The 13,962-nt window shown below is 34.8% G+C and overlaps 1 protein-coding gene across 1 annotated transcript in view; it reads left to right on the top strand.

Annotated features, from left to right (window-relative positions):
• Positions 1–754: 754 nt before the first annotated feature.
• Positions 755–13,962, top strand: part of LOC140322822 (A.superbus venom factor 1-like) — a 66,931-nt gene continuing 53,723 nt past the window's right edge. Inside the window, exons 1-12 of the mRNA XM_072399436.1 lie at positions 755–904; positions 1,807–1,999; positions 2,965–3,127; positions 4,253–4,323; positions 5,286–5,374; positions 6,407–6,489; positions 7,347–7,434; positions 7,657–7,759; positions 9,431–9,551; positions 10,343–10,458; positions 12,077–12,223; positions 13,504–13,704. Of these exons, the coding sequence (XP_072255537.1) occupies positions 849–904; positions 1,807–1,999; positions 2,965–3,127; positions 4,253–4,323; positions 5,286–5,374; positions 6,407–6,489; positions 7,347–7,434; positions 7,657–7,759; positions 9,431–9,551; positions 10,343–10,458; positions 12,077–12,223; positions 13,504–13,704 (1,431 nt within the window). The 5' untranslated portion in view covers positions 755–848. The remainder of the gene's footprint in view (positions 905–1,806; positions 2,000–2,964; positions 3,128–4,252; positions 4,324–5,285; positions 5,375–6,406; positions 6,490–7,346; positions 7,435–7,656; positions 7,760–9,430; positions 9,552–10,342; positions 10,459–12,076; positions 12,224–13,503; positions 13,705–13,962) is intronic.

Raw genomic sequence — 13,962 nt, 5'->3', positions numbered from 1 at the left:
TCTGAGACTGGATCCACAAGTCTGCAGCAACACAATTAAGCATGGCCCTATTCAGGCCCTTTAATTCTTTTTTGCAGGTGCAACTGAGGTACATGATTCCACATATCCTGCTAATTTGGCATCATATATGTCATTCTTCTACAAAATCTACCCACCCAGACTGCAAATGTGATCATATCACGAAGACAGCGCTGTCATATCAACTCCCATTCATGCATGCATAATCTGAATGATCATTTGCAGTCTCGCTATCTGTAAAGTAGAATAATATTTGTAAAACCAAATCTGCCAGCTTGGATCTATTGTGGCACCCAAGTCATTGTAAATCATAATATTTTTTATAGTTGGCCAGTTTTTCAATGCTTTTTTGTCTTAGATTCGAATGAAATAAACCAATAGGTGAGAAAAAGCAAACAAATATTTTACATTTCTTTAGTAATACCAAAGATAATGCAACTATGATATCATTAACAATTGTAATACTTCACTTAACCGTGAGCTGATCAATGAATCAGAGCCTTCAGTCAGGCATCATTAGGAAGATCAACATTTTACAAATGTATTTATCTTTTAAAAAAAATTTATATTAATAGTCCATGGGATTTTAAATTATGAATTTAGTGGTTCGTGAGGTCCGAAAGGTTGGCAACCGCTGACCTAGAGTTTACCCATCAAATTTTGTTTCATCAACCTGTTATCCAGTAAACCTGAGTGTTTGTTTTCATAAATTAATGATTAGTGGAGACATTGACCAAGGACTCAAAAGGCCATAAAAAAAAGAAAAAAACCTGCTCAGAATGTTTTTCATGTTTGGATGAGAAGAGACAACTTCGGCTCTCTGATGAAGAATGGCGAGCATATTAGGACTTTCACTGATTATCCTGTTCTTTGGTGCAGGTCAAACGTAAGTATCCTGAATAGAAAACGCTATAAATGCCAGTAAACAGGCACATTTTCACTTCTGATCTAGTTTCAGGCTTCCAATCCAATAAAATGGTTAGATCTGAAGTAAATCTCAAGGGAATAGGGAAGCCGACCAATTGTAACAGACCATTTTGTTAGGTTCTGGATATTTTAAACATGTTGGTAAATATATATTGACAGTACACGTTATATATACAAATAACTATATATCCATATATCTAATTTCTGTCTGGGAATAACTAGAGGAAGGGCAGAATCTTAATCATGTGCTTGCAGTGTTTTGAGACTTCTGATTAAAATAAAAGTATATACCAACCAGGTAAATTTCAGCTCTGTGCACAATTGCCAGTTCTGTTCCACACAGGATCTTGAAATGTATACATGTATGATGTAGTATTCAGTTCAAAAGCAGGTAAAGGAAAACTGTACTCCCAAGAAGGATCTAATTTGACACCCTCTGTGGGTGGGTGGGCAATTCCAACCCCTAACTTCACTTTCCTACATAACCTATGTAGGTGCTGGGGGAGCAGTGAGTGACAATGCTATATTCAATGGCATACTCAATAAAAAGTTTTCAGTAAATTTCCATCCAAATATTATCATAGAAATATATCATCCTGAAATATATTCATATTATATACATTGTTTATACCGTATTTCATGCTGTAGTTTAACGTTCAAGTAGTGCTGAAATATAAATTTCACAGCTTTCTTTATTGCACGCAACCAAATTTTGGCAATCATTGATCAACTGAAAATTAATGTATAACTCTTCGTACATTGTTTTTAATTCCTTTGTATTGCCAGCAATATTCATTTTGCTAAATGCTGTGTGTTTTTGTGTATTGAAATACTGATTTGAAATGCTCTCTTGCTGCTTAGATGTATCCTTATCACACCCAATTTGCTGCGAGTAGACAGTGAGGAGACAATTGTGGTAGATGGCCAAGGACACGGCTCAGACTTCGAGGCTCACATTTTAATTCAGGATTTCCCACGAAAAAGAACTCAACTTGCTGAAGGCAAAGTCACCCTAAATAATGACAATTTATTTCTAGATGCAGCTAATCTAACGGTAAGGATAGATAGAATAAATGATTCATTTTCTGTTTTTCATATCATTTCTTATCTTCTAACTGTAAGTTATAAAAGATAAATAGAAAGATAACAACACTTTGGGGTCTGTTTTAAAGCAGTAAATCTGACTTTTACTGAAACATTCACTAGTGGAGAATCTTCCAGACCCAAGTGGTTTATTGTCAGTAGTTGTTTCTACACCAGGGGATGTTTCAGGGAATGCCAGATTCACTGCTTTGTAAATAGACCCCTTTGAAAATGTATATCTATAGCTCACTCCAACCCGCTTTCATGCTAGTATGTGAGTACATGTTTAATCTGTCATGCCTTAAAAAAGGTTGCATTTTTCTTTAATATTAAGTTTAATTCTTACCTCTCCCTCTAAGAGGGGTAGCATGATCAAACCCAAAATTAAATATTTTTATATTACAATTAAACAGTCTTACCTGTTGTGGTACTTACCTGACTTCAAACATGTTATCCTTCTTGTTCTTCATTACATGGGGTTTAGTTAAAGACGAGAACTGTTCTCCAACCTTTACCCGTCCATCTACCCTCTGCTTACCGCAAAGAATCTAAACAACTGTCAGAGAAGACTACTACGCTCTGACCTCTCATCACTTCCCCACCTTCCCTTTTTAAAGAACACAGCCAGCTGTAAGTGCAAACAACTGTTCTTTACCGTCCATCATCTTTTAACTCTACCCATGATTTGGTCAGAGAAGACAACTGGTATCAATCTCTTTCTCTTAAGCTAACTGTAGCGAACCTATTCGGTGGTCAAAGATGAGAGAACTGTTTTCTAAATTCACTTTTTCTGTTCACTCTAGAGAACCCAGCCAGCTACCCGAGAACTGTTCCACACCAATGTGAAAAAATATGTGAATTTTTGTTAACATTTGGACGAATTTTGGCCATAAACAGTTCATAAACAGATGATTTTATATCTACCCTTTCTTTCAGATTTCATCCCAATCTGAATTCATAGATCCTTCAAAAAAGCAGTTTGTTTCAGTAATTTTGAAATCCAAGGTGTGTGAGATTGAAAAAGTTGTCCTGTTGACATTTAATGCGGGATATGTCTTCATACAGACGGACAAGCCTATCTACACCCCAGGGTCAAAAGGTAGTATACAAAAGTCAGTCAGTTGAGTTCACTGATCAGAATAAACGCATTCAGTCATTTGTTTTTTTAAGAAATGGTTATATATGCGCGCGCACACACACACACACACACACACTTTAGGTAGATGAATTAGGTGAATTAGTCACTAATCATGTGAGTCTGGTCTGTAAGGTAAAATAGATCCTTGACAGCACAAATGTTTTCAGATATTAGCAGTCTGTGGAAATCACCTATCAATAAATTGAAGGTTTATTTTTAAGATATTTAATTTTCAGGGAAAGAAAAACTTTATTGCAAAAAAATTTAATTTTTCAGAGGAGCCTGAATCAAAGGATATTAAGTCCTCCATTCACTAAAACTAGTTGATTTTTGCAAATTCCAATAGTTAGGTTTATAACTCCTGGCTGCATTAGTTAGGAGTTACGGCATAAGGGACCATTGAAAAGGAGAGAATTATGATCTAAAATGCAGAAAACAGGGTCTGAAGGACCTGTGAAGTCTGAAAATGTTTAGAGAACATTTTGCATTCCAGAATGGTTCAAGGACATTACACAATCAGAAAATATGGGGAATTCTATCAAATTATTGGCACATTGACATGAAATGTTTGGAGAGAACAGAACTATTCACCAAAGAAAAGAAGGAATTTTAAGAATTCCTAATACCTGATATTTCAAACATAACACAGTTTCATGAAAATGTGCTTTCACAAAACTTTTACACACGAAAGGGAAACTTTCTCCTATTGGATAAACAACTACAATAAAATGGTACAATAAATAGTTTGATTTTATTTTATATTCTATCCAAATATCCTATCCAATTTTTTTTCAAGATGTAACCTGAAAAGCACAGGCTAGATCAACAAAAGACAACACTCGTCTTCTTCTAAATAATAAATAATACACAGATAAAAGGGGGTTTGATGAAACATTTTTTATATTCATTATATCTACTAGAACCCTGTTCGGACATATTTCTGTAAGTTACAGGTCTACAATTTAAAAAAAAAAAATTCATGAAAAACAGTGTACCGCTTTTGGTACAGAAATCTAGACCTCAGTGTAACGCCCAGGAGGTTAAAAAGAGAAAAATTGAATGTTTTCTTTCTCTTCCATTTGCCAGTTCTTTATCGGCTATTTTCCATGGACTACAAATTGATGCCAAAGGGAAGACCGATAAATGTTGATTTTTTGGTGAGCCTGAGTTTTCTGTTAAACTGTATTAATGAGTGAATGTGCAAAAAAATGTTTTCAGTGCCATAGCCCAATGTTCACTGGCTGTTTTTCATTTTAAATTCAAATAACTTTAAGGCAAAGCCACACTTTTTTTTAGGAAGTGCCCTTGAAGAGTCCTCCCTATTCCTATTCTGCTCATAAGTGTCACAACTCATTTATTCAATTCTTCAGCATCTTCAGCAGAACTCTGAATAGAACATGCAACACAGCTTTTCTTAGGGATAAATTAATAGCACATTCGGCAAGAGAATTAGAGCAGGTCTGCCAAATTATATGTGCCATCTACCCTAATATTACTGCAGTTATTATTCAGAAGCACATTATTTTGAGTCACTTTTGCACATCAGTACCATTTTTAAACACGGTCCAAACTAACCGGTATAATTTGGTCAACATTTTCTCCCATTGCTGCTACCTAAATAGTGGTATGAATATTACTGATGACAAATTAGTGGCCTTGAAGCTCAAAACAATGGAGGGACCCAGGAGATTACCACTCCTGAAAGTGTTAATCCTGTTTCTCAGTGGATTTCATGAACCATTTTTCAGGATCTGAGTAGCATTCAGTGGTACAGAGGGAAAAGAGAGAGTTATGCCTTCACCAGAAAAGGATTCTATAACGATAGTATTATGGTAACACATAGCCCTGGTTTCAAGTGAGGTGCCATTAAGAACTTTCTGCATTCTTTTCTATACTATTTCCTTCATATGAGATATGATTTGTTTTTAAAGTTGGCCTTCAAAATATCTTTAGGCAGTTGCAGTATATCTGCACAGTCATCTTATTTTTTTTTTAATATCTATAACAATCTGTTGTTTTCTCTGAAATTCCTGAAATAAATGCTTTATTTTTAAATATTTGTGATTTATATATGTATTCCTTATTGTTGCCTAAATCTTTATTTGTTACAAATTTTCAGACTCCAGATAATATCATTGTGAAACAAGAGGTGCTTCACATTAAATCAGGTACTATTGAGAAGGCGTTCGAACTAACAGAGCTAGTCAGGTAAGAGAGACAGTTGTAAGTATATAGGTGGTCAACAATTACATTCTATTAAAAAAAAAATACTTTTATTGCATCCATTAAAAGTTCGTATACCACAAGACATCATTTCAACAGACAGCATAATGCATCCCAATGTCAACTGAGCTGATAAGACAAAGCATTTCAACCTGAACAGGTCTTTATCAAAACCACCATCTCGCTCCACAACCTGAGACACCATATGCAGAGTGAGCTGTTGTATCTGGGATGGTTGGTGTTGATAAAATTTTTATTTCAAAAAGATTATCTGTATCTTAAAAAAATCTGTATCAGAAAAAGTCTACCAGTTAGATAAAGATTATATAATATTTACACCAAATGCACTAAATGTCAAAGGTATTGCACACAAAGCTGAAACAACAAAGGTAATAGAACAAACATTATAATATTACATTCTGAAATGGATTCAGAATTTGGTGTTGACTTACATTATGTGGATTTTGGTAGTTATGTGCATCCAAGCTGGCTGATACATTTCATATAACAAATTATTGAGATTATTACCTGTTTTGGTAATGTTATTAAAGTGGACTTCCATTTTCATGAAAAGTTCTCTTTATTAAAGTATAATCTACAGACAAGCGGCAAGACTTAACCTTCTGTTCCCTAAGCATTTATTATCTAACATAAGACCAATTATGAGTGTTGGATATTTAAAAAATTGAAATCCTAACCTGTTCCTTATCACTTAGGGGACTTTAAAAGTCGTTTTACACAGCAATCAGTCTCAGATATTTGGATCACTTTTTGAATTATTGGAGGAAAATGTTAAATGTTGTATACATCTTGAATGAACACATTGAAAAGTAGAACATTTAAAATGTATTTTTATTTTTAACAGTGCAGCTCATTGGCTGCATTTTTTATTCTTTTATTCAGGCTTCTATTTGGGCCAAATATCAGGGCATGCACTAGTATTCACTTTCCTGGTGCTGTAACAATGCTCTGTGATGTAACAATGTAATGTAATTTCTTATTGCCAATTACCCTTAGTGTGGGGAAATGGACAATCGTTGCGAAGTATGATGATTCTCCACTGCATAACTATACCACACATTTCGAGGTGAAGGAATATGGTAAGAGAAATGGCTCATTGCTATTTTTTCATTATGGCTACATGTTGGTCCTTATACTAATTAAAGGGTTGTTACAATCAATAGCGGACCTAAAGGTGAACTCCACGTAAACATTAACACACTATGGATCTTCAAGATTTATGCTTTGAAATGTCTCTTATACATGGGTGAGAAGCTCCAATCTGGAACTCACCAATCTGTCCAGTATTCAGAAAAAGGAGCTCACCTATGTGAGTCTATCAAGATACCTTGTGTCTAGCTCAAGGTCAACAGGCTAACAAAGTTTGCATGACAGTTTGTCCATGGCAAACTGTCATGAATAGGCACGATCTCAGAATAGGCATCACTGGGTCAGGCCTAATACAGTTAAAGCTCCCTCTCAAGCTGTCAACATCTGTGCCTTTTTTTTTACCTTTCCAATCCTCTCTTGCTTTATATTTAGAAGAATAAACCAGATATCCACATCATTCATAGTTAACCAGGAGCTTCTTTACTTAAGGATTAAAATTGTGAACATTCTAGAGATACAGTCATTATTTAGCTTAAACATTGCAAACATTTAAACAAGCACAAAACACCGGGGTACTCCTTCCATAAGATTAATTACATTATCTTCTCACTTTAGCGTTTATACTGTGATGTATTTATGTGTGTGTGTATGTATGTATAGGTATGTGTATGTATGCGTTATACTGTGATGGAAAAACAAATTGTATTCATAACCAGCTAAAATATGATCCAGACCTATACACGTTTTCCTGTTTAATGAACGAATCACTAAAAACATTTTTTTCATGTTAATTCCTTTTTAAATTGTTTATTAATAAATTTATTCATTTTCAATGATTTTTTGGCAGTCTTACCCAGCTTTGAGATAACACTAACACCACTCAAGAAGTTCTTTTATGTTGATGATGAAAAGTGTGAAATTAAGATCGAAGCTCAGTGAGTACATCGAATATAGTAATAACTTTAGTCTATAATATCTGTACAAGACGTGTTTTTAATAACAGATGTAATAATATCTTTTTTTATTTTTTATTTTTGCATTATGATTTTGTATCTTCTTTATATTACTATCTTTAATTACTATTTTATTACAAATTTAAGCAATAGAATTATACAAATATGCAGATGTAACCCATATCTCCATTAATTATTTTTTAGTTACCTCTACGGGAAGCCAGTAAATGGAAAAGCATTTGTTTTGTTTGGGGTGAAAACAGGTGACTCAATGAAAAGTCTACCAGATTCTTTGACAAGGGTGGAGGTAATATTTGTGTAGCAATATATGTTGATATTTTTAGAATATGTGACGATAGCAGGTATTTGTCAGTGTCTTTTGCCCACTGCGTTTCGTCTTGTGGCAAAAGTAGTGGCAGTAATAATAGTTGTTTTGAACTATGAGTAGCATAAGTGGCCGGCTGCAGCTTGCTGGCCCTTGGAGGGTAGATGCTTATTGTTTACAGTAAACAATAGGGTTTTTTCTTCAAGCAAAAGAGTTTGCAAGAATTTAGGGATTAGAGTAGTGTATGAAGTGGAGCTTGACAGCAGCCAACCAGGAGTGTGGCTGGCTGTGTAGATCGTCTTAAATTCTATAAAATTTATTTGAGCTGTGTGATGTCTATAGTACAAAAGTCAATAGTACAAATGTTACTTTCTGTATGTATTTGGTAACTCTCAAAAGTAAACATCTATTTTTATTTGCCAAAAAAACTCTTCTTTTGTCTGTATTCTCTACATTTTGTAAAATTATTCGGGGGCTGCCATCTGATACTTAGTTTGAACTTTATTGGTGAATCTGAGCTTTAGTAATCCCTCTGTTCTAACCTACTTGCCATTGGTTTCAAGAGCAACTTACAAATGTTTGTATGTGTGTACCCGCATGCTGCACAACTAAAATGCTGCATATACTTCTTTTTTGGTTTGATACAGTAGGCAGCCTGATCAAATGAAATAGGCTGCCTCAATATAATGCAATAGTATAAACCTAGTCCTAAGAGTATCTCTTGACAAAAAGTAAAAATGTGTAAGATAGATAACATTAGCGTTAAGTAAAAAAAATAGGAAAAAGTAAAAAAAAGTTTATGAAGTAAAGCCCCCTCCCCCCAAGGCCCTCATACCCATATGCATGCCACAAACGTGTATAAAACAACTATTGTAAATATGTAAACTATAAAACAATGTAAAAACAAACCACAGAAAAAAAATGCAACAACTTTATTTTAGCATAAGGAGACCAAAGTTAGTTATTAACAAAGGGTTATTACACATTTAGTTCAAGTAATATTTTAATTTTTATAATTATTTATTATAAATAAATGAATATTAGTTATGTAAATTAATTTAACTGAGGCTGAAATGAAAAGAGCAAATATCCTTACAACCTATTTTGTCTGAAGTACATATACATATATATTAACCATAATGGTTTTATAATGTATTTATTGTTTAAATTGTTTTCATAATAAATAATTTTAAATAATAATATTTATATAATTATGATTCTTTAAATGTATTATATTGTAAATATATTTATTTTATTGTATGGGGTTCTCCAAGTTTAATAATTCAGGTACTAACCAAGGCTAAATGAGATACTACTTATGGTATGGTTATTGTACAAGTTTAGACTACTTTAATTTTTTTTAGCGATCAACTGCAGCCAAATCAAATGAGATGGGATAGGATAGAAATAACTTTCTTTTTTGATGTGTCAACACTTTTTATCACATTGGCGCTGGCTTTTCCTTTACTAGCAGAGGAAAACCCTAATGAGTTGGCTTACCTTTTCCATCTACTTTTAGTTTATTCCCCAAATCCTTTTTGTAGAAAACATGAGGTGCCATGGGCCATTCCTCATTCATTGACAACCAGGCCAAAAACAGACAGTCCTTTCATGCTAATTTTATCTTCCATTTTTGGGCCTCTTGGCTTCTAGATTGCCGATGGTGAAGGAGAAGCTGTGCTGAAAAGAGAACACCTTGTGAAGTATTTCCAAACTTCCAAAGAAATGCTAGGATTAAGTCTGTATGTAACCGTGTCTGTTATCACAGAGTCAGGTAAGATTACTTATAAACAATCTATAACAAAAATATTTATACACAGTTAAAATACATATAAAGCAGCTGTTTTACACATTAAACGACATTTTATGTTCAGTCAATAGGGATGAGCGAGCAAATTTTTAAAATTAATTTTTGGGACCTGCAAGACCAATCAGGGGAGCGGAGCTCTGCTCCCCTGATTGCTCTTGCAGCCCTTTACTAGTTGTATGTGTTCTAACTAAAGGGCAGCAATCAGGGGAGCGGAGCTGTTGGCTCCGATCCCCTGATTGCTCTTACAGCCCTGTAATATGCTTGCTCTCATTCTGACCTGTAGTGCCTGGGGATCGCTCACTGACAGGAGGATTCCCACGGCTGTATTTATGAATGCAGCCGCGATAATCTTCCTATAGTCAATAGTCAGTCAATCATGTGATTTATATGGCTCTGCCAAACGGTTGACTTGACCATTGAACTCAGTCACCTTTCTGCCTGCAGCCTCCGATTGGATGGGTACCTATGCAGCAGTTTATTGCTCTTCTCTTTTCGTTCCCAATTACCATTTTTGCCCACAGAGGTTTATATTAGGTCGATACCAAGCCAAATGTAGTTACCTAGAATAGGTGCCATATAAAATAATACCTTTATCTGCTCCTGGGTGACAATTATTTGAAAGTAGAACCCAAGGAGTGGTTATCTGCATGGTTCCACAATGATCACACCAAAGAGACTTTTCCTTAAAACAGTAGAAAATACTGTTTTAGTAACTACTTATCCTATAAGTGACATGGTGTCTTTCTCTCCTACAGGTACTGAAATAGTGGAAGCTATGATAGACAATATATATATTGTGGAATCTCCATACAAAATCGTGTTTGCAAAAACCTCCAAATACTTCAAACCAGGAATGCCATTTGACCTCAGGGTATGAATAATGCAAGTGAGATATGACCTGTATTATGGTAATAATTATTACAATAACATAAACTACCTAAATAAGTCCTGGTAATGGATATCTTTTTTCATTCCCTGTGCAAAGGACACAACAAGTAGAGAGAAGAAATTTCTTCAAAGCCAGAAGACCCCTATTGGACAGTTGTCACTGGAACCTTGAAATACTGAAAGATTTCCCCTTAAATTGATCTGGCCAATCTGTACTCTAAATTTAATCCAAAACAATCACTTATATTGCCTGATATGCATTTAAAACTGGGCAGAAAAGCTTTTCATTTAAAAACATAACTAACAGCAACAAATAAAACATATCACACATAAACAGATGCGCACCAACCAAAATTATAACTTAGCATTGCACCTGTCCCCACTGAGTTGAGAACAGAGTAAAATCTAATATCTCTAAACTGACTTCCACAAAGAGACCAAGCACCCTGGTGGAACTCACAGCAACTCACTCAATGGAAACCATCTGTAAGGATGGTTTTCATTTTGTAAGGATTGCAAGTCTTCCACAGACTTTAAAAGACCACCAAACCTTCCAGATTGCTTATTTGAACCAGGATTGCAAGGGCTTGATTTAATAAAGGAATATGAGCTGTTCACCTAGCAATGTGATTGATCCCCTTGCTTGGGACATATGCCAATTTACTGAAGATCTGCTGACCATTCAATCATATGCCAGCAAAAATCCTGTTATTAAGGTTTTCTTGCATCTGATTAGGCAATAGATTGTGAATAGATTGGGTAATGTATGTGAATATGGTAATTACTTTTTATAATCTTTATTATGCTAAGTGAATTGTTTCAAGACCGTGCAACAGCTTTTATTTCTCTAATAAATTAACCCCAGTCTATTGTGTTTTGTTGTGTAACCATGCACAAACTGCAGTAAATCAAAAAGCTCCATTGGTATCATTTGAGAAGACATGCTTGATTTGTGATACACTGGGTCTGATTTATTAAAGCTCTCCAAGGCTGGAGAAGATAGATTATCATAGGTGAAACTGGGTGATACAGCATGAACAGTGGGTCCGGTTAAGGACTGAAAACATTTGTCAAATAATAGCAAATGATTTTAAGAAATCCATTCCAGATTTGCTGGACTAACCAGGTACATCTATGATAGTATATCTTCTCCAGTCTTGGAGAGCTTTAATAATCCAGGCCCAGTATACCCAATGAATTGCAGGACCATGGCTTTGCAATTAAGTTGTCTGTCATATTTCATAGCTGTCTGAACAGACAAAATAACCTTTATTTTATATTGAAAGCGTGTGACCAGGAGTAGCGCCTGCATCTTTTTAGAAGTGGTCACCAAAACGGGATTGCCTATTGCCTGCAAACCTTAAATGTATCTTCTGTCTGCAGAGTTATGATAAAATCAGTCAGTCAATCACACAAGCAGCAAATTACATTTCTGATGGCTTTTGTGAACATTGTACAGAATGTGCATTTTGACATGCATATTGCATATTGTTTTCATTTGAAGATTAAAATGTAAATGATGATGTTTTAAAAAATATTCTGGAAGATTTGGCTGGTATTAGAAAAATAAAATTTTTATGTTTATTTATACATTTTATTAGGTGTTAATAACTAATCCAGACGGGTCTCCAGCTGATAAAATCCCTATAGTTGTAAATCCAGGAGCCGTAAAAGGATCAACACAGGAAGATGGAATTGCAAAACTAACAGTAAACACGAAGTCAGATATAGGATCAATGGAAGTTCTTGTAAGTCTCTAAATAAAATGTCAATGTAATTATTAGAAAGGGAATAAAGGGATTGATTAAGGGAAATCTCCAAGTCATGGTTCCCAGGCTCTCCCTACCAGGGGTGGGAATGGAACAGATGACTTCAGTGCAGGGGTAGCCAGTCAATGGGTTTCAGGGTTGGGCAGGTGACAGGCAATACTTGTAAGTAAGACGGTCTGAAGTCGGGGCAGACGGCACACAATACTTGTGGTCAAGATAGTCCAATACCCTGGCAGGCAGAAAACACTAATTGTTGTCAGAATAGGCTAACGTCAGGGCAACAGAGAATTTGAAAGCAAAAGGAGCCATAGACTACATTGAGATCCAGTGGTGTTTGTTTCAAACACCCTAATCACCATTTTTAGATGGTATACCAGAAAGTAAAAACCATCCACATTTTTTTCATTTCAAATTTAGTGCAAATATGGTTTTGTGAATAATCATTGATTGCCACTGTAAATGACTCTCGTAAATTTGTATTACTCGCTAATCACATCTGATTTGAACTAAGTGGTTATCATTTAAAGCATGCTAAATAGTGGATAAGTCTAGTTAAAATGGCATACAATAAAATAGGATGGGAGGCTACTTTACCATGCCTTCACAGCATTTTAAGGTGCCCTAAATGCTATTGTACTTTAACCACCTTGACGGTATTCCAGAGTGTGGCTCTGGGTGAATTGTATGTACCAAAAGTGGTAACCCCTGAGCCACATTTGGGGTAGCAAAAAAAATTCTACCTGCTCCCCACGATCCAGCAGTGATCCCCGAAGGCTTCTGCATCACATCTTTAGCTTGATCAATGTATTGCGAAGTGTCGGTAGCTTGGGGAGGCGTGGCCTGGTGGGAAATTTAAAAGCAGTTTATATTGTAATCTGCTTTTAACACATTGATCACAGTGATAAAAGTTATAAAAAATAAATCCAAGTTTATTCTTCTATTGAACCCCTATTTGGACAAATTAAAAAAAAAAAAAATTTTAATAAAGTTTATAAAATTATTTATAATTGTTTATTATATTATAATTTATGATTTGTGTTTCAAACTTTATCATACCTAGGAGTTAATAATTACAGGCCTAAAATTTTAAACAGCAAATTTCCACGCAAAATAATGTACCGCTTTTGACATTAAAATACTGACATAATTAGACCACCAGGGGGGTTAAAAAATCCTAGCCAATGTATCTAATTAAAAAATGGAATATGTTTGGTATGTTTTCATTTCATAGCTCTTAACTTTTTGTCATATGTTATAAGGTAAAAACAGATAAAAAGGACTTGCCTGATAACCGCCAGGCAAATGCAACAATGACAGCCATAGCCTATGAACCGCTACTTGGAAGTGGAAATTATCTGCATATTAGTGTGCCCATGGCTCAGTTGAAAGTTGGAGACAACATTCCAGTAAACTTCAATATCAAGAGATCAACCGACTCCATCCCATACCTAAACTACCTGGTAATGTGAATTTTTATTAATATATTGTGCAGGCTAGTATTTTCTGTACACACCAAAAAACAATGAAATTCAAAGTAAAAAAAAAAATAATTATCTTGGCATACAAAATTTGAAAGCCAAGAAGTCTGCTTCTTCAGGAATAAAGTATAAAGAGTTAGGTGCACTAAAACTAAAATGCTAAAAGCTTTGAAAATTTATAGGTACTAATTAATATTTAAAAAACTCTGATTTTACCAAAGTTGGAAGCATTTCTGAGAC

This window comes from Pyxicephalus adspersus, chromosome 2 (genome assembly GCF_032062135.1).
Source record: "Pyxicephalus adspersus chromosome 2, UCB_Pads_2.0, whole genome shotgun sequence".
Lineage (NCBI taxonomy): Eukaryota > Metazoa > Chordata > Amphibia > Anura > Pyxicephalidae > Pyxicephalus > Pyxicephalus adspersus.
The sequence above is the reverse complement of the archived record's forward strand: the minus strand, read 5'-3'. Positions and strand labels throughout refer to the sequence as shown.